Source organism: Opisthorchis viverrini, assembly GCF_000715545.1.
Source record: "Opisthorchis viverrini unplaced genomic scaffold opera_v5_218, whole genome shotgun sequence".
Classification (NCBI taxonomy): Eukaryota; Metazoa; Platyhelminthes; class Trematoda; order Opisthorchiida; family Opisthorchiidae; genus Opisthorchis; species Opisthorchis viverrini.
Genome location: NW_008751877.1, coordinates 106285 through 132918, shown reverse-complemented (window position 1 = coordinate 132918; position 26634 = coordinate 106285). Strand labels below are relative to the sequence as shown.

General features: G+C 41.4%; 2 protein-coding genes across 2 annotated transcripts in view; one reads left to right on the top strand and one right to left on the bottom strand.

Annotated features, from left to right (window-relative positions):
* T265_08461 (hypothetical protein) overlaps positions 1–24050 on the bottom strand; it is a gene marked incomplete at both ends in the record, with an annotated part of 38732 nt that extends 14682 nt beyond the window's left edge. Inside the window, one exon of the mRNA XM_009174273.1 lies at positions 23444–24050. Coding sequence (XP_009172537.1) covers positions 23444–24050 — 607 coding nt within the window. The remainder of the gene's footprint in view (positions 1–23443) is intronic.
* T265_08460 (hypothetical protein) lies at positions 2056–2442 on the top strand (the record flags this gene model as incomplete). The annotated part of the gene is made up of 1 exon (XM_009174272.1): positions 2056–2442. The coding sequence occupies one exon, from the start codon at positions 2056–2058 to the stop codon at positions 2440–2442; it is 387 nt and encodes a 128-aa protein (XP_009172536.1).
* Positions 24051–26634: the final 2584 nt, after the last annotated feature.

Sequence of the window (26634 nt, the reverse complement as noted above, 5' to 3'; positions counted from 1 at the left end):
GCTAATTTGATCCTAGCCTAAACGACAGTGGATTGCATTGTCCGTCAGCCTATAACTGATAAAAGACGGCATACCGATTTTCACGTAGGTACAAATCGTCAGTCGTTTAACAAAATGACTGAATCTTTTGAGTAGCCTCCGTTGTCTTTATTACGCCTTCTCAGACTTAAAGCCGTAATCAGATAGCTTGCAGACTCCTTGTTAATGAGGAAGAGATAAGTTGAGAGAACAATACTTGTTTTTTTCCCATCACACAGTCTGGTCCCTCAAAATCCTGTACAAACTAGTGCAGAGTTTCTTAAATGAAAATGCGGTTCCGTTTACTAGGTCTGATGCTCACCTCCTCTATACTCCTAGCTATCTCCGATGCGTCCATGTTGCAATGATTAGTCACCTTGTTTAGCTACTCGTTCATTTGCTTTGCGGAGACGAAAATCGAGGGTTCATTCTAACAGTGATTGGCACTATTTTATTTGCAGGCAGTTGCCACAGAGAACGCAGATCAGCAGTCTCTTTAGGCAAAGGTAAACCCGCAAAATTAGGTAGGCTTTTTGTCAAGAGTTTATTATCTAGTAAGCTGAATAAGGATACTTCTTGTAAGCAAGCGCAAAACGTACGTGCCAACTGTATCGATTTCCGCAACCAACGTTTTGCATGTGCCTTCTGTCCTGACTAATCTAGTGACGGCGACAGGCTGACTTTAGTGCCGAATAAGCGAACTGGTGCAGCTACTCCAAGTTCTTCAAAATTTACCAACCCAACTAGTTAATATCCAGAGGGTTTTGCTGCAACTCAGGTGTTGTTGACCTCCAGGACAATTCTGGTCGGAAATCTCCATCCTGTTAACCATAAGAACAAACTATCTGAGATAATTATCTTAGCAAGGTATGTCCACAAGCCGATGAAAAATCCTGCTCAATGGACTACGGTCCAAGAACAATAACTGGAGGGTACTATAGAGGAACATGTCGGTAGCTCAGGTAGCGTAGATGGTCGTTGGCTTGCTCGCTAAGCTGGGCAATTTGATTGCAAACGTTTCATCACCAATCGAGGAGACATCATCAGTGCGTTATCGGGGAGCGTAGTGGTGCGTAGCGGTGGGTTAGTGGTTGTGCCACCAACCACTAACGACCAAGTGGAGAGTACTTTAAAGCTGGAAACTCGGGTGTGCTTTGAGTCGGTATCGTACATCTCGAAGTTCATGCCGTATCCTGAATTAATCGGTAAAAATTCAGGCGTGTATCGTTATCATTTATTTGGAAGCTAGGCATCATCAGAAAAACAACGGACAGTGAAAATTTGACAAGTTGAGATTGTAGACCATCCTGTTGAGATTAATTTCCCTTCTTTACACAGTCTTAACGGCCCATCATAGGTCGCCACTTGCAAGAGAGTTCTATAGAAAGGACTTTAAGCGCGACATAGGTGGCAACACTAAGACAAAAGAATAACCCGTAAACAAGGTTCATTCTTTTACCTGGCGCACCCATTCGATGACCGGCGCTCCGCACTGACTACCTTCGGCTGGTCATTTCCACTGCATATGAGAAGTAGGTATATTTTCTAATTAACCGAAGGAAGCAACAAATTTTTCCGAATATCCTATCCACAACGTCCAACACAAGCCTCCTTCTTTTAATGAGAAGATTGCGCAATTGGTATGTGATGACCCAGCTCACATGATTAAATGCAGATGAGTTTTTCGGCATACACTACCTTTACTTTTGCGCCCATGGTTAACAAAAATTAATTTTGCTGCTTCCTGATTTTCCTCTGTTGTGTTAGATGAAGGAGGTCTATCAACTGCGAAAGCCGTTCTTTGTCATGAGCCGCCGCACGAGTTGGGTGATTTTGCCATCCTCTTACATGCGAGTATGTGCGGCAAGGCGGCCGTATTCTATATCCCGCTAGCAAGCATTCTCTGTGCAGCCGAAACTGTGATTGAACTACTTCTGGACCGAATCGCCTCGATCGTCATGCTGACTGCCGGAATGTTCGTCTATATCGCTTTGGTCGATATGATGCCAGAATTGGCCACCAACCGCCTGAAGGGTCATGTTAGATGAAGGAGGTCTATCAACTGCGAAAGCCGTTCTTTGTCATGAGCCGCCGCACGAGTTGGGTGATTTTGCCATCCTCTTACATGCGAGTATGTGCGGCAAGGCGGCCGTATTCTATATCCCGCTAGCAAGCATTCTCTGTGCAGCTGAAACTGTGATTGAACTACTTCTGGACCGAATCGCCTCGATCGTCATACTGACTGCCGGAATGTTCGTCTATATCGCTTTGGTCGATATGATGCCAGAATTGGCCACCAACCGCCCGAAGGGTCAACGTTGCTGCCACCGACCGAGCATACTCTTCATTTGGCGAAATGTTTGTATTCCGCTTGGCTACGGCATCGTGTTGTTGATCGACTTCTACGAGACCCGAATCACCTAGTGGTTACAGCAATAATTTGCCACCACGTCCCTCTCATTATGGTCACTGAACCAAATGAAAGGAAGAAGACGCTTGCTGTCGGTTATCTACTGATAAACACCAACTGGACAGTTTCAGACTAATGGACAGGGAAGCCAAGCTCTCATATGCATCTTGTTTGTAAAAACTGTGTTTCCGTTTTCTTCACGAACAGGTCTTCTTGAACTTTCCTGGATGCATATTGACTACCACTCAAATGTGAACAAATGCTGCAAAACGATTCCACGAAGTCCGTAATAAATCTCACTTTTCAATAGACGCGAAGCGGACTTATGAGCGAACCACATACTACTCGCATGTCTCGTCAGTAGTATCCACCGCCCAGGCCAAAAGAATGTACCCATCCAAATGCGCACTCACGGTGTCTCCTCGTATGGTGACGGAATGTCTGCAAGTATTTGTCAAGCTGGGTGAACGGATCAGCAGCCAGCTGGTCAAAAACCAGTTATTCGCAACCTAGTAAAGAAAACCGTGGATAAGAGATGTTTTGAATTTCAACATTTCCTGATTCACATCACATGCACTCATGTTTTCAGAAACATTCATGTAGAGCTCCCGAAAATATGTGAATCGCTATCGGGGTTTTCAAAAGTCTCGGAGTTACAAGCGTTCTGAGGATAAGTAAGTAAGTTTTTTTTAGAGATTATGTCCACGCGGCTTTTGTCAGAACGGTCCTACCACATTATTGTTGTTGTTCTGCCTAATCCAAACCAGTGGAATCGGTTCCGCTTACATTGTGGCTTTTTTGGCTTGGAGGATGAAATATGATACAAACAACTATATTACTACCTTTCCCCTACCAAAGGCGTGAATTTTTACGTTCAAATAGAAGAAATGGTTTAGTTTGGAGCAGTGTTTGGACCTCAGAAATGAAATGCAACAAATGTATACTGCCGAAGTATTAGAAGCAAGGTTGTCGGGATTTCAAATCCAGACAGACACAGCCAGACACGACCTGTAAAACTTTGTGTCAAATACTGGAAACCGAATTCTAAAGAGACATCCTTAAAATACGGGGTTTGATTTTTTCAATTAGCCAGCGCGCAGTTTGTGCTATTTGGCATGCACCAAAATACCACATTCCTCGAAAGTCATGCAGGTATTTTGGCCGAATTTGCCTTCATTTCGGGAGTAATTATACGGTCACGGGTGTGCACATTAGTTTTTTTTAGGTCAAAATACAATCTTCTCCAAATTTAATCAAATGGTAAGCTTTATCAGACAGTCTCAGTGCCCATGAAATATCGTGTGCAATTTGTTCATTCCATGAATGTTCTCCAATTAGCTTGTCACAGTTTTTTTCAACGAAACGTTGTCCAAACTGTGTGAATGATACCACAGATTTGTGGCATTGTACGTCAGCTTACCAACCCAATTATGTCCTCGAAATAGCCACAAGTATACATGACATCCGCTAGTTGCTGATTCAACGTAGTCAAAGAGTGGACAATAATACTCCGAAGCCGACCATTGTTTTTCAGGCTTACTTCACTAACTTGTATTGTAAGTTTATGGGTCGAGAAAAGGATTTATTGGACAGCGCTCCAATTTGTCACCTTGTTACACAGTGAGGAAAAAGGATGTGCAAAACAAGCAACTGTCTTTTAAGTAGCGTGCTATCGCTATCTGTAGTGAAAGCCGGATAAAATATGCGCAATTTCAAATACCTGGGGTGAGGGTAACAAACTCGTCGCACAACCAATAAAATTCAATGCACATCGGTTGGTCGATCACGCTGTGAACTGTGTAGTACACTAAAAAACCATCTAGAAGTTCATACACCACGAAAGAAGCAAGCGCATATACTTTTGCACCCAATGGCGCCCTTGGAAGGTCACGCGAATAGTCCTTATAAACGTCCGGTCTTTCTTGAATTTTCCGGTAGGCTTTTGCTTTAGGGCGACGACATTAAATGTGCTGGCGGCTTGGCTAATCACCACGTAAGTATCATATCTTTTCTTAAGCTGGTTCCTGGCCAGATCAGCTTTTCGCAAATTATATGAGGAATTGATAATGAAGGTCTATTAAACAAATCCCACCGCTGAGAAACTGTAGATTATTTTCTCACATTTGAACCTTGGATTCTCGATTTCACTACATGACAGCAACTCTCGGTGTGTGAAACGATGATCAGTTCTCCGGATATTAAACACCCATGAACAAATTCTAAGGGGATAGAGCGTGACTACAGTCGCACTGTCATATCGAGAGGATGCCAATTCCAACTAGTCAAACCAAGATGGAGTTCAGTTCAGTTCAGTCTCAACTTGCCTTGTTCGCGTCAGTTAGATGACCAGTAATTAAATGTTACAATCACCATTAAAAATTTTGGACGGTAGGCAAACGAACATCACATTGCACATAGTATCAGAAAGCCGTTCCGCAACACATGCCAACATCCATCAAGTCAGCTAGGCGTTCATCACAGCCATCCAGTTTCCCTGTGCTCAGCTGATTATGGTTACTTAGAGTTCAGCGCTGATCGTGCTGTCGAAATGATGACCTATAAAAACCCACCACCAAGACGATATTATTCTCAAACTAACTCGTCATATTGTATGGCACGTAAATTGAGACCAGCGAAATTTATAACGGCGAAAACTACAGTTGTACTGGTAAATGTTAAACAATTTTGTGAAAAACCGAATATGTTGCCAGAAGAGCGGAAGAAAAATACTTTCCCAGCTTTGCATCTTGCCTCAGAGTTAGAAACTTTTAAACGTGTCTCATATCAAGTAACATACTGCTTTGGGGGTTTCAACACTAACGATAACTGCGCTACTCAAACAGGGTGCATTCTAGGAAATGATGGTTGAATAACTAACCGGTTATTCAAAATATCAATGTCAGTGACTTTACTGTAAACCCGACTGCCAAATTTGCTGGAGAATTTGTTTTTATATTGGAAATGCTGACCAATACACAGCTGGTATATGAAATGAAACAGTCCGATTTTCCGCCAAACGAGGATGCCCTCTGCCAAGAAGATAATTGAACTTTGATGTTGGCTTCACCTGGTACACATTGCAGGGTTGGTTATAAATATACGCTGTGAATGTCCCACGGCTTCGCTATTGCCCGGAGGCAGAAGGAAATGCGTTTAAAATGTTTGTTTAACCTTTGAATACATTTTTGAAGCAATCCAAAAAAATCCGATGAGTTGGCACACTTTATTCGTGTGGATTAGCGCTCCTGACTGGACGACTCCCACGAACTATCACGAGTTATTTCTTCTTTTCAATTCCGGATGTTGTATATTTTAAGCCTTACAGTAGACACAACGGACCTTTCATGAGCACCCAACGATCTGCGCAGACCAAATCATCCATGGCGTTCATGTCTACACTGAGCAACTCAGGCTGTCGGTTCAATTTTGGCACCATATCTCTAAGCGATGACAATCCAAACTTAGACACATGTTTACGCTGAGGACTTAGCAGAAGCCATTAGTATCATCAATCAAGACCACTGTATTGAAAATCAGATGCATTCATCTTTCGGTTTTCTTTGATAACGCAGAAAAGTGATGCAGTTGAAGAAACAACATCTTTTGGTAAATTGACTGGCAGATTATAAGTATCGTTCAAGCATGACAAATTTATACTGTTCACATTAGGATTGACAGCTAGTTTTAATCTGATTGTTTACGGGCCGCTACATTCCCCGAGCGGAGAATGGATATCTCCTGCACAATGTAACCACCTGCGCAGTTTGAAAACGCAGGCTAGAATCTGCTAAATTCACGTGGTAGACTACCCAAAGGGGAATTGATAAACCCTAGCCCGAAAGTCCGCAGTGTGTAGGATATCTAGTCGATGGTTTTGCACGCAAATTTCAAGCGTTGATTACCTGGAAGTCAATCCAGCCTGCTATGATATATTTGGCTATTGGATCTCTCTCACACTTAGTTACCTCGTTTCTCTGGTAGAGTTTATTGGACGATTTACAACAAACAATAAATGACGACTTATTATTTTAAAGGTAGGTAGTGTTTATTCATGGACGGAACTTAAGTGATTTTACTAGGCGTGAGCTAAAACCTAATCTGTCTATGAACAGTACTGTGACGATCGTAATATACAATATTGTTATCATTTCAGAAAATGCTGGGTGTTGCCGAAGAGGTCAACTTCCAAGATGGGAACCAACTGCGCCCGGATAGGGGATGTTGCAAAATATGGCCGCCAACCGATATAGATGATGATATTTTCGTCAGCACTTGTCCAGCTTGCTTGGATGTGCACAAAGTCCCTTCCCTATCCGTTCCTAATCCTTTTCCCCATAATAATCCGCAAAAAATCATCGCAGTAAAGCATGTTGTCGGCATTGATAACGATGAAAGTGTTTTTTCAAGCCATATTATCACAGCTAAAAGATGTGGACCCCAGTTTTCTCACTCACATTAGCCCAGGCTGTTTGGAAAACATCATTTGTGTATTTTAAATGACATAAACGATTAATAACTCCTTAATCAGTCAAAAGAAGACAGAGTAATTTGCGGCATAATTACAAAATATTTTTGTAGTGCTTTGCACGAAATAAACGAGTAAGCTGGTTGTTAAAGCTGGTGTTTGATTCACGCAGGAGCAGAGTCCCTGGTATCCTGGTGAACGACGCATGTATTTAGTCTGCTGAGAGTATAGCCTTGTGTTGTTTGGAATAAGTGCCACCTTTCCTGAAAGCAATTGGAGTCGTGTTCCCTGCTCTGATCCGATTCCTCACTTGTGGGCATGTGGTTTTGAAACGTTGCAAATACAGCCTTCACTCTAGTTGAAATCTCAATGTAAGCTTTATTCGATTGAAAATGTGCTAGCTACTCTCCAACGCTTATTGAGCACAGCCACTTCGGTAAAATCTTGTTCCTCCATATGGTTACAGGGCTTTACCTGACTAGATTAGCTAATCCTGGGCCAAAGTCTAACTGTTCCGCTGGAAGTCTCAAGTCGAATATATAACTAATACGCGACTAATCAGTGAAAATGAAACGGCAATGGGATTAAATGCAGATTACACTACTACAGGTTTCTGTGGGAACTAAGGTCAATCAATTAACAAATAATGCGACTCCACTTGGTGGAATACCAAAACTTGTGACTGTACCTGACCCCGGACATAACCATGCGAAAATAAATATCCAAAAAAACATTCGGGACAAATCAATATTTAAATTCCTCTAAATATAAACCCGTTTCCTTTTCACTATTACGCAGTGTTCGATCCCTTGAGTTTGAAGCATGGGTTATGCTAGTGTGAATAAATAATTCGAAGCTAGCCATGCAGCTACTTTTATCTTTTTTTCAAGTGTTTGTTGCCCGTATAACGACAGTTTGGATTCCGATTCCTTAAACTGGTGGGTAATTACTTTTCACGGTCTGTTTCAGTCTTCTGCATTCTTTGTTTTTTGAAGCGCCATTTATGGGTGGTGAGATCATTCCCAAACATTCCCCCGTAAATCTTCAAGTGTTGTCCAGATGTTCTTTCTTAATTCATATTGATCCAGGCAGTTGAATTAGCAATGAGAGTGGCGAGTTGACCAATAATTTCTTTTCCCCCCCTAGCTGAAATCCGTTAGTAATACTGGGAAACGTCTGAAACCGATTAATAAGTCATCGATTTCGAAAAATTTTGGGAAACATTTCGTAGATTTATTGCCGGACAACGTTTCCCTATTCATAAAAGCTTCCCTACGCCAAGTGACTAGGTTACCATGTCGGTCCATATTTAAAGAGGAAGAAGAACCAAAAGCCAAGTAAGCGAAATCACTATTATGTGTCTGTAAAACGTATTATTTTTTTAGGATGGGTCCGCAAGTGTTAAGATCGATTGGGAATCTGCATGAGCACGGGTCCGGATTAGGGTTAAGTTCTTCCGTTTCGCTCCAAGTGAAGAACCCTCCTGAATGTCATTTGTAAATTTTCCCATTTATGTGGATCAGTTAGTGCTAAGGTAGTTGTGTGATGCGGACCAACACTGTGAACCTTGGTTGGGTTGGGATTTCCCTCCCCCCCGCTTTCAATGATTCTACGCGTTTAAACAACCTCAGACCGTCACATGTCAACTCGGCCTGTATAAGACCACTCTATTCATACTCGCAAGTTCCATGCCATCTATCCTATTAACACTGTTATGCATGGTGGCTTCCGCCACCTCGACCATCTGCAGCTCTGGTGTGGATTGCATTCTTCAGATGCGTTCTATGCCCCGTGTCTAACGCATGTACCGCCATTGTATCATTTGACCAGTACATGTTATTCATCTGCATTCGTTGGTGCTCGTCAGTTATGGTGAGCAGTTCCGTGGATGTTTGTCCTGTGCATTATACCTACTATTATTTTGTACGAAAGTCCCCTGTTTCATTAATTTGTTGTCAAGGTCCAATTCTCATGTGATTTGCTATTTGCGATCATTTTCTTGTGCAATGAGTTTGGCTACAAGATGTTGGTGAGACCATTACACCCACAGAATTCAAAGGTACCATACAAATATCAGCGGTCTATGTGTCGAATGGAGGCAGATTTCCCGGTCCCACTTGCATTTGCTGTCTTATTACGAATTTCAATACTGCTGCTAGTTTCCGATCGCAACTGAATGGTGCTCCGAGGTTCGTATCGCAATGAGCATTGCCATAATTAAATTAGTGGAAAGGGAAAGCCGTACCTCGGTACAACTCGCAGAACTTGATTTATGAAACTATTTGCATGATATTTCTAGGTCGACCGTTGCTTTCAGTGAGCCTCTTTGCCTTTGTCCTCCTATGTTGTCTAATTGGCTTATAGAAACAACACGTCGCACCATCATCCGGTCCACGCGTTTGCTCGTGCGTGACCTACAGTGCACAGACATCCAGTAATGCAACACCGTCCGCCGGTAGACCAGTCTCTATGACAGCCAGTCGGCTCATTTTCTCTGAATAACCAGCTTTGTGAGCTCTAATGCAATAAAATAGCCGGTCTTAAACAAATTGTAGGTTAAGACTAGTATCCTATGCATCCTGGGGCCCATCCACCACTCTGAGTAGGAAGGGTTTTGGATACCAGCTGGCCCGATATATACAGATATTAACTGGGACAACTTTTAACTGACATGAGAATAAATACCTCAAATGAAAAGCATCCATAGCCTTTAGAAATTATCGCACAGCTTTTGTAGAGAAATCAGCTCCACTAGCCTTCCACTGCGCACCTCAAAATGTGTTCCTTTTGGGAGATCTGACCGGATCGAGCTCACTCTTGAACAGACATCGGTCAGTTAAGGCGACGTGGAGTTATTCCTGAACAAAATACGACTTTAGACAAATAAAGGAAACTATTTTGCTAGTCACTTAGTAACAATTCAAAGAACTTACTTTGAGTACCTTTTCTAATAGTTTACATTGTCCCTGGATCACTGTGATCCCGATTCTCAAATTTAGACATCCACAAGCGACTCAGAAATTTCACGCTTCGCTTTGTGAAAATGTCGATGAATTATTCAAGCCTTGGGGGATTTTAATTCCCATGTGGCTGATTATCCTTAAATAAACTGAATTCCAGAATAATGAGCAAAGAATTCTTCAAAATTGAAGGTTTCATCATTCCAAAGTTTCGGTAACAAAGGTATAGGATTTGTTTCGGCAAGTCAAACAAAATTAGACAGAAAACACAAAATTTGAATTATAGACTTTTTTCTGCCAATCACACTCTTTGGAGTTTATTTTATCTGGCAAGGTACAAAGAACCAGCAGAAAGAATATGATTTCAAGGGAATTCAGCGATTGATATGCCCGCTCACGACGCTTAAATTTTGATATACCGCAAAGTTTGAAAAGGTACAAAAGCAGAAAGAATATGATTTCAAGGGAATTCAGCGATTGATATGCCCGCTCACGACGCTTAAATTTTGATATACCGCAAAGCAAAGTAATCCACCAGCCACATTTGTTAGGACAAACTGATTGTCGTTTTCTGAGCCGCAAAATGAAAAATTTGTTGAACCTTTGGGCGAAGGTCATAAGAATTATACTCAATAACAAGATCAAAAGCCAGTAAAAATTATGAACTATCGTTTTTGCATAAATTATAGACTAACAACGTGCCACTACATTCGGACATTACCTGCCGCATTTAAGAGTTGGTTTATGCGACATTTGGGTAGTCCTGAGATATTCTTCCATCATAATGCATCCGTTTTCAAAGCACTTACGTTAGAAACAAACCCAAACTTGTGCATTAAGCTCAAATTTGATGAAACTTTTCAACTACAAGGATCCGTTTTTCGTATCCTCCGCCCAAATGAAAGCGAACTCACGCTCTAATTTCCTGAATTATGTTTTAAGACTGTAAATTCTAGCATTGTAGACGGATCGTCAAAGCAGAGTGATGGGTCTCGCTAAGATGAGGATGAACGAGTGCTCAAACAATGCATTGCTATGGATGTCGCAGCAAATTTGACATTGTGGATTGTGATGCGTTTGGCGTTGTCTACTCAGGAAACTCAATGAGCGACGTGCGTTTCAACCGCCTTTGTGATAAAAAATGGCTGTCCTAGACGACCATTTATAGGAGCGTTGAAAACACTGCTTAATTCGGGTTCAGCACTTGTAGATTACCAGCTAGTTGCAGTCTCCTAGTTTTCCATTAAATTCCTTTTTTACTTCTATGTGATACCCACCCAACTCCTGTACAGTTGGGGAATATTCGTGAAAATGCACTAACACTGTCATTTGCTGCATTCATTTGAGTTGGATACCAAAGTTTGAAGTAACCGGCTTTCACAGTTTGGTCCGTCATACTTTACAAGCCAACCTGTAATTAAAATGTAATATTAAACAGCTAGAACTATAAATAAGAGAGTTAGCAGAATCTCAACATAATCTTATTGTTTATTGATAATTTTTAACATCAGACAACTCTGTATTATGCGGAATCAGAATTACTTTGCTCAGTACAGCATTAGGGTTCGATGCCAGTCGGCAAGTCAATCTGATCTACGAACCTAATTACTTTGGCGACGGTATTATGAATTCTACTTGTAAGATTCCCGAAATTCGTGCAGCACACCTAATATGTTTACTGATTACACTCTGCTCACTTTTCTGATTACTCTCCCGATTTTTTCCCTCCACATCCGGAGTTAAATAATGACATACCTTCTTGTGAATTCGGTGTAATATTTCCATTGCACAGCAGAAACGGCCACGGTAATAAATGTATTCCTGTACAAACGTTTACATTTCCTATGCATTACTGAGCTATATTCGAATATTATGCGAAACTAGTGTACAAACTATTTAGCACGAAGGCTAACTAGTGATAATTGCATTTCTGCAGCTGTGTCGGATATTGGATTCAATATTGTTATTTATTGTCTTCACCACAGAAGCAGAGATTTGCGACTAGTCAGCTGGTCCACAGATGAAGACAGGTGTTTTTGTCCCGCACCCCCGGCAATTTTTGTCTGGCTAAGAAACAAGCTTAAACTTTACACTTCCTGTAACCTCAGAAGACCAATAACATGCGTAATTGTTGAATCATGAAATTTAATGGTAGATATCAGAAAACCCGTTTGATTTTAATATGGATGACAGCTTTCTGACCTTTGATAAAGGATGCCTGTGGAATCAGTACCAGTTATGTTTTTGTTTCGTTTCTAATATACTACTATAATTGTAAACCAGCAATCCTTATTTAACACTTACAAACAGCTGTGACCGTTACGGCGTCCTCGAAAAGTAGTTCGCAAGATTAGAGTTGATGACAACATCTCATCCCTAAGACCTACAGGACGATATAATTAGCGAATTCGGATTCAGTTCCTGAGCACACGTTTGTTGAGCGTCCTTATTCTATCGCGGTTTTGGAAGTTATATCCAATGCTTTTTCTTGAATTTTACCATTCTTCATCCGAATAAACAACCATATCACTAACCACCGTTTCTCCTGTACTCGGTCTACCATCAATTTGAAAATCATTTTCACCCACGTTGCACACCCAAATGAGGCCGACTGTTGAAACAGAATGGTCCACACGCGCGCTCGTTTTCACGGATGAAAAGTTGCCCTCATCTCAGGAGATTATGAGTTCTGTACTCATTGGGCTACCCATAGATTCCTATTTCTAACTTATCCTCGGTAGATCCATAATGGTGTTATTCCTGATTCTGTTTGGCTACTTGGTTTTGGCTTGACTGGTTACTGAATAACTTGCAACGGGAGAAAACAACACGCGCTATATTTCGAGAACTCCCCCTGTGGAACAAGAAACACATGTATTTAGTAAAAAAGCAAGGGCTTATTGGACCACAATGGTCAGGTGAAGTAATCCAAAACTTTTGCACTACTAATTTCGTGTGATTCACGGTCATTTCACCTCGCACTCATCTCCCTTCAAAAATCTAAATGTCAAACCAGGTCATTCATTTTCCAAAAAAGACCCATTCATTCATCTGTGAAACATAGCTGCTAAAGCCTTTAAGAAAATCACCGATAATCACAGCGCCACGAAATGGTTAGAAAAATCTGCTTAAAAGTGCTTCGGCATGATATATGCTTAAATGTCAAAAAAGCACTAACTGACTAAACCACTCACCGCGTTTGCAACTCTATACAAACTGGTATTGTACGAATGATCATAGATACGCGGCCAAACGCAAAGAATATTTTGGTGTCAATATCGTTCCCGATAGAAGCAATCCCGTTACAAGTTAAACACCGCAAATATAAAATCTGAAACTTTGTTCTGGTCACCATGGCTAGTGATTGGATGGACGATTCAGTCATCCCGGTAGTGCAAGAATTAGGCCTGAGGTTATGGTCCTAACACCAGATGACCTGTAATTCGAATCCAACCTCCGCATCTCGACTATTTCTGTTTAGGCCTGGGGAAACCTGGCAGAATTTCAGCCCTCGCGGTTCCTCTGGGTAGCATGTTAGCTAGACACCGAAAGTGCGTTACATCTGGGCGATTAGTATCTTGAATTCCGTCGTTAGTTGAGAGGAATCACTCAGCTGAACTCACAACCCTGATTTGTTTTGGAATGATTTAATGTTCCTTTTATGTGACCCCATTATGTTTGTTTTTACCCATAGGATGTAAACAACAAACATGCTGTTCCGTTTCCCAAAAAACTAACAGCATTTACTTTATTTTCAGAAGACCAGAATAAGATATGGCAACATGAATATTTGCACGCGTTTTAAAAGCGTTTTGAGGAATTCGGGGAATACGAAAGGCCTCGAAAGATGTGACATGAAACCGGGGGTCCAAGTACTTCTCAATCAAACCATACTTCTATCGTTTGCTGAGGCAAAAAGCAAGGTATCGTTAATCAAAGTTGGAAATGGGAGACACGCATATACTTGCGGCAATCTCAACACACTGGGAAAACAATTAAAACCAAATGATGTATTCACGCTGAGGCGCTTATACGCTGATAAGCACATTAAGTTTTCCTTCAAGCATACAACAAGTCACCATTTCTGCACCCACATTTCAGTGTAATTGTTTTGAAAACAGATTACTGTACAAGAAAATCCATCGGTTCCATCCCTAAATATACGGGACATCCCATTTTGCTTTGATAATCCACAGTTTACCAAAGTTCAATCGTAACCATTAGATATATATATATATACATATATATGTGTTATTTCGTAATGTCAAGAGTCAACAAAAAATAGAGGTATAAATTTCATACAGTAGTTTTCAATCCCACTTCGTATATAAAAGACAGGCGTTTTCATCTTACCATGGAACTGGCAGCGTTTCAATCTATTTTCGATCAAAAAATGACACGATAACCCTTTTGGCAGTCGAGTCTCAGGAGACTGAGGGGCCAGAAGTACATTCAGACTTAGTAACCGGTCTGGGTTGCGTGGGCTTTAGATAACAAAAAATGACATGGCAGGCACATTATTTGCCGGTAACAATTCAGTCTCGAAAAAAAAACAAATACAGCACATTCTCTACCTTCTCAAATGCAAAAAGTATGTTTTACCCAGTACGTTTATGAAAACTGTGAAGCTCCCGCTGACCAAATAAATTTAAAATGTTGGTAGCAGAATGTCTTTGAATCATTTTACCATGCCTCGAATGTCTGGATTTTATGTGCATTTGTGGCGCCAGCAGGGAAGATTGTGCTGGCCAGACAGTCAGGTGAGAGGTTAGAAATCCATCAAGATCACTATCACAAAAATTGAAAGTGGATGCCAACCAATGGTCAGACGTAGGTGCTCAGTATGTATAGCAATAAGCCCTGTAAGGATTTATCAGGGTTGAGGAGGATAAGAAGATGTTTGGCTTCAAATATAACTGCGCTCCCAACATAAAAATACAGGCCATAGATTCTATATTTTATGAAGAGTAAATATGCTGCAATAGATTCATTCGAACACGTCCATTAGTCTTGGTGTGTGGCTCATGCTACTTGCACCCCGCGGAAACAGTTGTGGATACTTTTCAAGTCAAGTTATTCAAATGCATTCAAACTGGATATAGGCTTTTCTTGACTCTCAAGCAGTAATATTTCATCACTAAGTTATCGTAAAATTCATAATACAAACTGGTGAAGGGTATTTCTTGTGGTCAGTACAAATCCAGGGATGAAAAAAACTAAAAGCTATCAAAGCAAATAGAACAAGAAAGAAGTGAGGTTTGCGGTTAGAATGCTAAAACTATGTAGGTCGTGATCATTTAGCCTGAGTGGCCAGCGGTCACGCGAGCAGATCATGAAATAAGCATCGTGAGTACGAACGCTTTATGAGTGAACAGACAGGGATCGCGGGAGACTCAGTCGTGGCCATGAAGTGATGGTGATTTGGTCTCTCTCGATAGATAGGAGCTTTGTACAGTGTTCGAAAAACGGTTTTAGAATTAATCCTATGTCTCATTAACCAGGTGAGTAACCAACACGCCCAACTTGGCCGTCGGTCTAAATGGGATAGTCACCTTTATTGGCTTGCATAACTACAGTGATGTGCGCCCCAATGATTTTTATGTACGACGTCAAGTGAAAGAGATGATTGCTTCACTCAGCTTCGCATATGATTCTTCTATCTACATTTACGAACTATCCGTGTGTCTTTCACCTAACCAAGCGCGCGCACTAAATAACAATCCAACCGATAAAACAGACCTCCATGACGAAGTGATAACTTATTTCAAAACAGTTTAGATGGTTCTGTTTAAGCTTCTAGGTCCCTAAACACACAAATGTCGACCAACCAGGAAACCATGCATCAGGTCATCTCACACCGTACAGGACGATTCTACTGAGTAGAGAAGAAAAACACAATGAGTGATAGGTCGAGAAAACATCTCCAAAGCCATTTTTCGGTGTGAAAGAACATCTGATGGGGTCAAAATATCGCATCTAACTCTAATCAAGCTTTAGGAATTCAAAGTCGTGAACCGCATGAATTGTCACGCTGATTGTCTATATATCGACTGTTGGACTGTGGGTCTCGGCCACTTCACTGGGCTGTTATTGTCAAAGAAGTTTCCTCCTTGAAAAAAGAGGACAAGCTAAACGATCGAATAAGAAAACTGACACACGTTTTCCTCATGTACTCATTCGGTTGGTCTTGCTGTACTTAATGTGGACCCTAATAGGAACAACTAGAATGCGCACCTTTGTCACTTCACTAGGCAAACTTCTGGATTCGAACCATTTCACCCTCATCAAATTCCCAAAGTTCATTTGCTGAGAGCAACGCACGACTCTGTCCATGCGGAACTGTCAAGTGCTGACTTTCAATTTTGCTGACAACCTGTGGTGTATAAATTAACCGAAACTGTAGCTTGGAAGTCTTTTGCATGAGATGGCACTTCGCTTAACGAGAAACGTCAGTGACAAGTTAAAGGCATTGTCGGAACATACACACAGTTCATGCATCCAGTCCTGTAAAATTATTGTTTTTTATTGCCCAATCTAAGAATCCGGTCCTCAGAGATAAGCTGATCTACAAAATTGGTCGATATCAGATCGCCATAGATGGATGGATGGTTGGATGGATGGATGGATAGATAGATAGATAGATAGATAGATAGATAGATAGATAGATAGATAGATAGATAGATAGATAGATAGATAGATAGATAGATAGATAGATAGATAGATAGATAGATAGATAGATAGATAGATAGATAGATAGATAGATAGATAGATAGATAGATAGATAGATAGATAGATAGATAGATAGATAGATAGATAGATAGATAGATAGATAGATAGATAGATAGATAGATAGATAGATAGATAGATAGATAGATAGATAGATAGATAGATAGATAGATAGATAGATAGATAGATAGATAGATAGATAGATAGATAGGGGACGTATTGATTGAATTGCAAACAGTTTTCGCTGTCAAGACAAGCTATGATTTTGGTGATAGAGAAATACGTTGCAGTTACCAAATGCAGTGAAGAATATTTCGAAGCCAAGTTGGTTTCGTTCAACGAAAGCAGGAAAACATTGCCCCCAATAAAGACCGATATCATTGCACACTTACTCCTGTCAAGTTTTTAACCTGAACTCTATTCGATCATCTTGCCGAAATACATTTCAATGTCCATTGGCTAATGTTTACCAAACGGTTTAGTTTCTGGATTCTGTCGTTACCCTATACCTACATGTGGTCATAACTAGTATGGAGAAGGGATCACGCGGAAATTCAATGACAAAAGATCTGGTACAATCTTGATTTTAATGGTGAACACCCTACGTACATGAAGTTGCTCAGCGTGCTTTGCAAATTATCATATAAAGAGTAGACATCTGGCAGAAGTAGCCAACTGATTTGCCCGAAAAGTTCTATGCCTGTTTTATCAAGCGGGTTCTGTAACACAACACCACTCACTACAGAACTCTGGTAACACATGTCATGGTAGACGTGGCTCTTTTGCTTTACTTCTGCTGAGGATGATTCCCTTTTACCATCGGCACCCGACAGCTATGTTGCCTTGAATTTATTCATACAGTATAATCTCATGTTCCATATACACAGTCGTCTATAGTGATTTCCATGTTTTGTAAATTTTGTTAGAGCCAACTACTGCGAAATTCCCGCGCCAACACTCTACCGCAATTCACAAATAACCTGCCGTTGTTTTCTGATTGCACACTGCTGAACTCTTTATGACATTCTTATGGCCTCTGAGAAAAGGCATCCATAGTTCACTTGATAACAGCGTCCAACTTACTGTGATGCCTTATGTCAGCTGTGGTCCCATTTGACACTTGTTCCTATGTTTCCTTCCCTTTCGAACACAATGAAACTCAGTGGTACTGCCCACAGACAGGTCCGGTTATATTGGTATTTTGGAGCCCAAGCAACAAATCTGGACGGGTGAAAATTCTGGGTTTTCAGCCGACTAAACCATATCAAGGAGACTGAAATCAGGAGACTCATGCGACCACGCAAGTGATTGTACTTCGAATGGTCAGGAACAGTACTGAGGTGTATGGTACGCTGAGCATTCACAGGACGTGTGTTCTTCTAAGGGTGTTTATTCGGTCATACAAGATTGAAGATTCCGTTTTTACCCACAAGATTACCGGAACGGAAATGCCTGATTGGTTTTATGCTTTTGGGCTCCTCCGCCTCTATCAAACTCTCAGTCATCAGCGATTGTTCTAGTTTCACATGCACCTGTTTTATTTGGAGATTCTAGTGAGAACAAGGGAACTCATAACCTCAAACCAATGGCGTGCTCTTGGAGGGGGATGAAAGAAGAGTCCATAATAGACCAAATTTTAGTTCATCTCCCGTTCCTTGTTAGATATAAACATCGGACATTTTTGTTGAATTAAACTTCGTAAAATTACAATGATGGGCAAATCAAACTGCGCAGTTGTGGAAGGCCAATTATGGCAGGTAACCTCTCCGTGTTTGAACATGCGTCAATCGACATGTAGGTCTGGATGATAAAATTGCGTCGACAGGGAATTTGAGGTTGGCAGCTCTTGCAGTGACTATCGGGGTATGACTCATCTTCAACGTATGTGAAGAACTGACAACTGCGGATATTCAAAGTGTCCTTCATGCCCGGAAACTGTTTGTTCTCCAATGCTTTTTTAGTTTGCACACCGCGAAAGGCCAGATACTGAAGAGCTAGGTGAACGTAGGACCACCATGAACTTCATAAATATGCTGTGCTCACTGCAGTCAACTCAGTGTACAGGAAAACTCCTCAAAACAGGTTAACATGGTAGGAGCTGGAAGTTGTTCCGCTTCCGTTGGTGACTCGAAACGATTGGTCCTCTGGTCGTGAGTGACGACAAAATTTGATGCGGATTCATCAAGGGGTTGCAACTGGCCTGAGACACCTCCGTCACGACTATCCTTGTGGTCGAAGCAGCCTTTTAAATGTATCAACATTAAACGAATGTACGGGAGGTTTTGAATGCGCTGGGTTTGGGAGTGCCATCTGAGCATATACATCTCTTGGTGTTGGAATAGAAGTACTCTTACCGAGAAGTGTCTAGGGGAGAACTCCAGAAAATCATCTGCGAGTCACCACATGAGGTCCAGTGACTCCAAAAGGGAGACCAGCTGACTAAGTTTTTAATTTTATTGTGACCACCCAGCCGCAATGAAGTCAAGGATTTGTACCACCCTAAACAAGTTTTTGATGATTCGGTTTCCTTCAACTTCACATTAGTCAGCTCTCGGTATTTATTTATTTATTTATTTACCGAATACCGTGTAAAACGTTGTTCTCCGGTAAGCTGTGAACCATAAGATCCCCGTCCCAAAAGCTGAGCGCCTGGAAATATCGTTTTTCAGCTGACCTCTAAAGCTACATTAGGATAGAAAACAAACAGCACAAATAAGATAAGCACAACTAAGATAATTACAGTGTAATGCAATGATTTATGCACACATTATTCCATTCCAACCTCGCTTCTATAGAAAAGAGGCATTTCTATTCAACCTGTGACATCAGCTTCTTGTTGGCATTCCCTGTTTTGCTTCAAATGGCTTCAGTGTATCACTCAGGAGCACTTAATTTTAACACTACGTTCATCACAACTTTTCGGATGCTGTGTCCTGTTCCACAAAGTCTGACCTTAATGATCGACCATCGATTCCCAGAGTTGGCGCGCTCAGTCCTTTCCTCCGCATGACGACCTGAGACAAGAGACTTGGTAGATCCCCACGCTAGTGTATTCACTTCCGCGAATTGCAGGTCCATTAATCATCAGTCACCATTGCGTGTTCTTCCGGACCAGGCGCAAATAAAAGGAGTCTGGCCATTTTTTGTCATGCCGGTGACCTTTAGGTGCAGCCCGTTTTCACCGGGACAAAGCGTCACACAGAACACACGTGCATGCATACCCAACAGCAGGGCTTCACATGTGTTTTTCGGGCCAAAATGGGTGAGTCACCAGGGCATCCGACGCGATAGGCAATTGAATGTCCACTGGATGTGTTGGATGCTGATTAACTGGACTATGTGGCAAACCAGCGTAACCTGGCCCCATAAGTTCCCGTGACAGATGTGCCAGTGTTACGAAGTCGCTTAAATGCAAAATGACACCATCCACGACTAGGTCCGAAGGTAAACCGAAACCCTATTCCAATCAACTATTAGAGATAGGCAAGCTACCAGACTGTCATTCCTGATAACCCCGATTGGGGGTTTGCCATCAACTTATCTCCCACTTGTTTTGAGTTTTCGGGTATACATTTAGCACCGTTTTTTGGGTGGAAGGCAACTTACTTTTGAATTTCATCTCCAAAGATCCTAGAATGGACTGATTAACTACTGTACACATAAGTTGGACTTGGTGTGTCAAATAAGTAACCGATGGGACACGCAGTGATAAGCTCCAAAAGAGGAGATTATTGCTATCTTGACGTAAGTTTAACGTTGAATTCCGGTAACTCCGATTATCGACATTTCAGGTCACGGTTATGAAAGTACAGGATGTATGCAAATTTATGGCTGAATTACACTCATTTGCATCACAATTTAGTTTTGACGAGAAAATAACCTGGAGCCCAACTGCACCTCTCATTGTGAGATTTTTAGGCAAATGAGTATGCTTCACCAGGCCAACTCATGATTCGCTTGACACGATATCCGAGGTATCGCGATACATTTTATGGACGTAATACAATACTCATAAGATTGGTGGAAACTCATCCACAACCCGCGACCGGTTCCGTCCTACTTAGGGCTAATCATGGACAAGAAATTCAGCTGGGTTCTAGATGAGTCTCCCGTCAAAACCAAATCAGTAGGCAAATGAGTGTATTTCGCTAATTTCTTGCAGTTTGGGTTCAAGTAAAACATTAGGTTGATGGATAAACGAAGACTGCGTCCATTTGATGAATCCCAAGAAGGGCAAAACCGGTCGTGGGCTGTCGAAGAGTAGCATGTTAGGTGAGTAATTCATGGCTACTTTTTTTCTAAAATCGAGTTTCCATAATGTCCCTTTATTTATTGTTTGCAACCCACGGGCGTTTCTTTAGGTTTTTGATGTCCGGTTCATTCGGAATAGGATCCAACCTATTCGCGATTGTTTCATGCACTATCACCCGCCAAAACGCTTTCATTGGTACGAAAATTTCCAATCGTTTGTGTTTTCGTGCGAGTGCAAACACTGTTTGCTTGTTCTTCAAGTATCTTTTCAAATATACAATATATTATCGTTTTTCCGGAATCGTTTAAGAATCTAGCCATTTGCGTTTAAATTCCCGATAAAACTGTAGTGAAGGAAAACCTAATCCGTAGATAAAATTCTGTTCGTTGGCAGTGAAGGCAATCAATCAACCCACTTACCGCAACACCAATTATAGGGTGACTGAAAACCCATGGATTACACATCAATGCCTTCATAATTCTCAGGGCTCGTCAGATAGTGTTAGTTCGTACGTTTTTTCAATAACTTTCCCCAATCTGACATATAGAATACCGTGGCAACTTAAAAATGAGGCCGCCTTCCTACGGCACATTTAGTGGAATGATATCTTGAAAGCGAGATTCCCTTGAGACTCAGCTTAATCTTCAATCCCCATCAACTTGCTCAGCAAGTGAGTGCATTTCAATACAAACTAGTTACCTGCTATAGATTGGGCGTATACTTAACCAACAATTCGTTGTATTTTAGGCCAATATATATGTAAACTAATGGTGAACAACTTTAAAAGAATGCAGGAAGCTCCTAAAATGAAATCAAAGTGGCTTACTTGTTTGTTTTATTGTTTATACAATTAACCAATGAACAGAAGATACCACAGTAGTGAAAACACTTTGTGAATCACATGGGTTAATCATCGCATGTCAACCGTATTTCGATACAAATATGTATCCACAACTGGAATTGAGCTTGACTGCCCTAAGCCAAAGACCTTTCTGGAAGGTACACAGCCCCTGTCCATTACGGGGCTTTTGGAGGAATGTCATTTAATAGTGGTTCTGCGTTGTACGTTTTGTTAGAAATTGACCTGAATTGGCTAGTAACAGATGCAAATAGTAAACTCTGGTTTGGCTTCAAATTGAGTCAAGTAGACCCAAACAAGCGCTAAAGGTTTGGTGCACGTGCGCTTATTTTGCGATGGACTAAGAGTTAAGTGAAAATGTGTGCTGGTGATTAACCACTTAACCGCTGCTTTGTTTGTCCAACTTAACAATTAACACACAAACTTTTCGTCACCAATAGGGGTGACGTCATCAGTGCGAGCATATCAAACACGTGCTTACGATTTCAACTCTGTTGGTGACGAATCGTCCGTGTGCTAAATGCCACGCTTGGCGAAAAGATTAGAGTACTGTCGCCGAAAATGCTTGTTTTACATAGTCACTTTCAGTGAAATTTAAGCAGACATCTGCGTAGATTTGACTTAGCTTCAGAAATTTACTTGCAACTTTCTGTTGAGAGCTGAATTCGCCAGGTGTGTTTCACAAGCAGGAAAACAACCGTCAGTATAAACAAATGGGAATATTCCAAATGCATTAGGATCACAGCAAGAGATAGTTTGGCGTAACGGGAATAACCAACTAACATCATGTGTTGCTGAGCCGGGTTTGGGAAAATCCAGGAGTTTAGTGGATTTGTTATATGTCCGTTGAGCAACCACGAAGAAACAATCCAATCTGGATTGTAGCTCTCATTAGAGTTAGTAAACCCTTTGTCCCTTGTCGTGCAATCGGTATTTAACCAGGTGAGAACCCTTTCTTTGTCCTTTGTCGTGCAATCGGTATTTAACCAGGTGACTGCGGAACTGACGCGGTCGAACTGTCCCCGAACACAAAGACTTCCATACAAAAGCACATAGATGGTTATTCCTTGACGAATGGCAAGTAGTTTACAGACCAATTGCTGAGGTCTTCTGGAATACCAAAAACAGCAATTTTTTCATCGAGTGTCACAAAGCAATGAGTTTAACTTAAGCGGTATTGTCAAGAGCATAGTTGTAGATAGTAAAAATGTCCGAAACAACTATCCTCCCAGTTGATTACTCTGGCAGCTCCGTAAAATTTTAAGCACGAAATTTAGTATTATGTTTGTGTAAATCCTTTGGACAAAATTCGCATCGTGCCTGAATGCCCACTACTAAGTTCATCTATCTGAAGCAACTGGCTTCTGTGTGCCCATGAGGCGATGATTTGATGTGCTTAGCAGAGTACTACGAAAGCTGAAATAGGGTTTTTAATGGTCGGAAACGCTCCTCGGCGTACATCACTTAGACAACTAAAGTTTATCACATAAATTCTCAGTTAAATAAAATTTGAAGCCCAGTAATTAGTGCAACTCGACTTTTTGTCCCAAATTCTTCCTTCACTTCTCACTAAAGTAACAATTTGAGTTAGTTAGCACATGGTTAATAACTGCGCCATTTGTCAGGTCGCACAGTTAAAACGTTTCTGAAGAAAACTTTGAAAAAATAGGTTGGCGATCCTTGACTGAAGCTGATACATAGCAACAAAAAGCCGGAAGGTAAACAGAAGTCCACAAAGGCTTGAATGACTTACCGAAATCATCCGAACAGAATGAATCTTGGAGCAACGGCCGACCACATGATCTACATCGAGGTTGGTAGTTCCATGGCTGAGGTATGATACCGTCAGTAAATGGATCAGCTTCATCTCTCTGGTATCGTCTATATTTATCAGCGTACCAAGGGGGATAACTGTTTACTCTATTTGTTGGTTTCTTGGAAATACGACTGTGAAGACTGGTGGAATGCCCATTATCAAAAACAGAAGGCTGCCTTGGCATGTAGTTGTTCCTAATTTCCGAATAGCCACTTAGTTTCCTTGGTGTAAAATAAGGCCCGATGGTCTGTGGTTCATCACGCAATTCCAAAGGTGGAAGGACATAATCCCTCTGATACATTTCCTTGTTCAATGGGGTGGTTTCGTTTTTAAGCCATGTCCAGTTTTGATGGGGATATCGCCGGGTCTGTACGGAAGTGTAGACATGTACTCCAAAAGTCGACCTTACGCCGGAAGTCAACAGTAGGAAGAGACACACATAAAGTGGAGCACATAAGGCCCTGTGGTTGCCACACATGTTGTATGCTGCATTTGTGTGAATTTCTGCAGTGAGTAAATGTTTTCTGTGCAAACTGAAGGACATGTGTAATGTATCCTGCATAGCGTTCAGTTAAACATCATCCGATGGGGAAATTATGTGCGTGATCGTGGCGCGTATTGTTCGTTCCGGTGCAGCAGCACATTCGACATGTTTGCAAAAACACGGTCATGTAGAGTTACTGCACAAGAACGTCATATTACATCCATTTTCAATATTAATTTGGTTTCGGTGTTGAATCGGTCTTGCAGTTACCGTCCTCTAGGCATGCATGTGTTTGTAAGTCACGTCGATCCCACATGGACAACTGCTAGCGCCAATCGGAATTTGTGGTATACACTGTGTGCAGTCAGTAAAAGTTGATGGTCCTTAGGCTAAGCCCAGACACGGGTGTCGACGTGTGAATGGTTGGGAACGAATAGCCGCCTGACAGTGGACAAACGTGTAACGTGAGTGGTTAGAAATTGAATTACAGTCTGACCTGCATGAGCAGGTTGCAGGCCGTCGGGTCCGGAAAAAAACGAAGGCTTGAAAGCTCTTCACGCTCCTTTTAAGTCTTACTTTTCCCAGTTTTCGCACCACTTGAAAAACGAATTTCCAGTTGCAAAAATTGAAAGCTTGGCTGTCAGCTTTGCTGATTGGATGACAAACCGACTCCAGCGCAGAAAAAATAGCTGTTGGAATTATCTTACCTGAGACGAATATGAACTAAATATTTGTGGATGGAACACTCAACACATGTCAGAGATTATTGGGAAAAATTAGAAAGGTATTACATTTTTCTTATTTGCCAGGCTTTTAAACGGTAGCCGGGGGTCTTTCAGACTTCATTTAGATGGCTTTAGATGGTTGACTACTGACCTAATGAACCATCCATCCGTCAATTTGAGTTTTCTGAAGAATCCTTCCTCGATCTCTAAATTTACAATGTGCACTACTTACTCAGCTACATGCAAACAAATCAACTTGCGGACCTTCCGAACAAGTCCAAATAAAGGATTTTATGTGAAACACCAAAGTTACCCACACACTAGTCCAGTGTTTCTTTCGCGTTAACCGGATATCTGCGTATATCCGTGAGGATTCTTATGCTCCTCCTGTGTGTAAACCGAAACCTTTCAGACAATATACGCAATTTTGTATGGTTTTTATTAGCTTTGATTCAGAAAAACTATCTGTAGTATTCTCCCAAGTGTTTTAGTCGTCACTCGATACCCTGCATCCGTCCCCATCAGCAGACATCCGATATACCATTTCTGAGACCTGTATCCCTAACAATAATAGTCTAGCCTGGCGGATTCCGACGAACATGCTGTCCATTTTACACTGCTCACTCTCGACTGTCTCGACTTGGGCTGCACTAAATTTTGATTCGTCACCGAAAAATCGTAAAGCAATATTTCAAAAATATCCCATAGTAAAGGTATCAGCTCGAAGGACAACCTGTAGCAAGTGTTCTTTGTTGTAGTTCTATGGGTCACCAAATAGCATGGAACGATTTTGTCAACTGTGTAATTGGGAGGAATCTCGATGGAAGAGCATCAGACTTCAAATACAAAGTGTTTAAATCACATGTATCAACAACATGGACCATCACGAGAATGTCATCAACGGCTGCGTAGAAATGCACACACGACCTCCAATTTAACATGGCGGCTAGATGCCAACTTCTGTTCGTTGAGACTGACCCATGTAATTAAAATCCATTACCAGGATGTGGTGGGCTCATTTTGAATGGCTCTTGTGTCAGACGAATATACCTTTCGTCGCTAGAAATTAGTGTGGCATCTGTCGATTTCTACCAAAACTATTTAGCTTTTACCAATCCTCACCGAAACAGAGAGATCTAAATAATTGCAGCGATTTGCGTGGCACGTCAGTGTCGAAATTCAGCCTGCAGCCCACTATAAAACATTTTTACAAACCTGGTAAATTTTCTAGGACAACTGAGCTTCGTAAAGAACGACTGGTGATGCCATTTTTCAATGGATAGAGAGCTTTCGTTCTGATATCGAATGGTACATACAGCCAGGGTTGCGTTCTCTGAACCTTCGATATATTTCCCTCACTGGAAAAAGTAAACCTTTTTTGAACTATTTTAACTGAGGTCGCTTTTATACATGCACCAGTGAGGGCACCATTTACCAACCCATTGATTAATGGGTATTCGAATCCCTGTTTTTGAACCGAAATTCTCTGAAACACACTGGGGACTCCTTAAGGGCAAATATCGTGGACCATATTCCCATAAGCACAGATATTGCATGTTCAATGGACGTAAATTCCTTATTTTTTGGGTATATCTCTTCACCAGGAAGAACAAAATATCTCTGATTTCACCACTTCTCAGAAAATCTCCATAACTATTCTCGAGAGCTCAATGAGCAGCTACCTCTAAATACCAGAAATGCCTGTAGTATATTCAACTTAGCAAACTTGCGGACAAGTTACAGCCATTTCTGTCCAGTATGCATACATAGCATATATCCTTTTCTGCACAGCTGCACAATCACCGGACGACCTCTCGCGTTCGCATGTTCACGAATGACATGCAGATGACTCCAGCTATGTTGGAAACGTGTATAATCTGGTGAACAAAAAACCGCTTTCGAGAAATACACTCATTTGC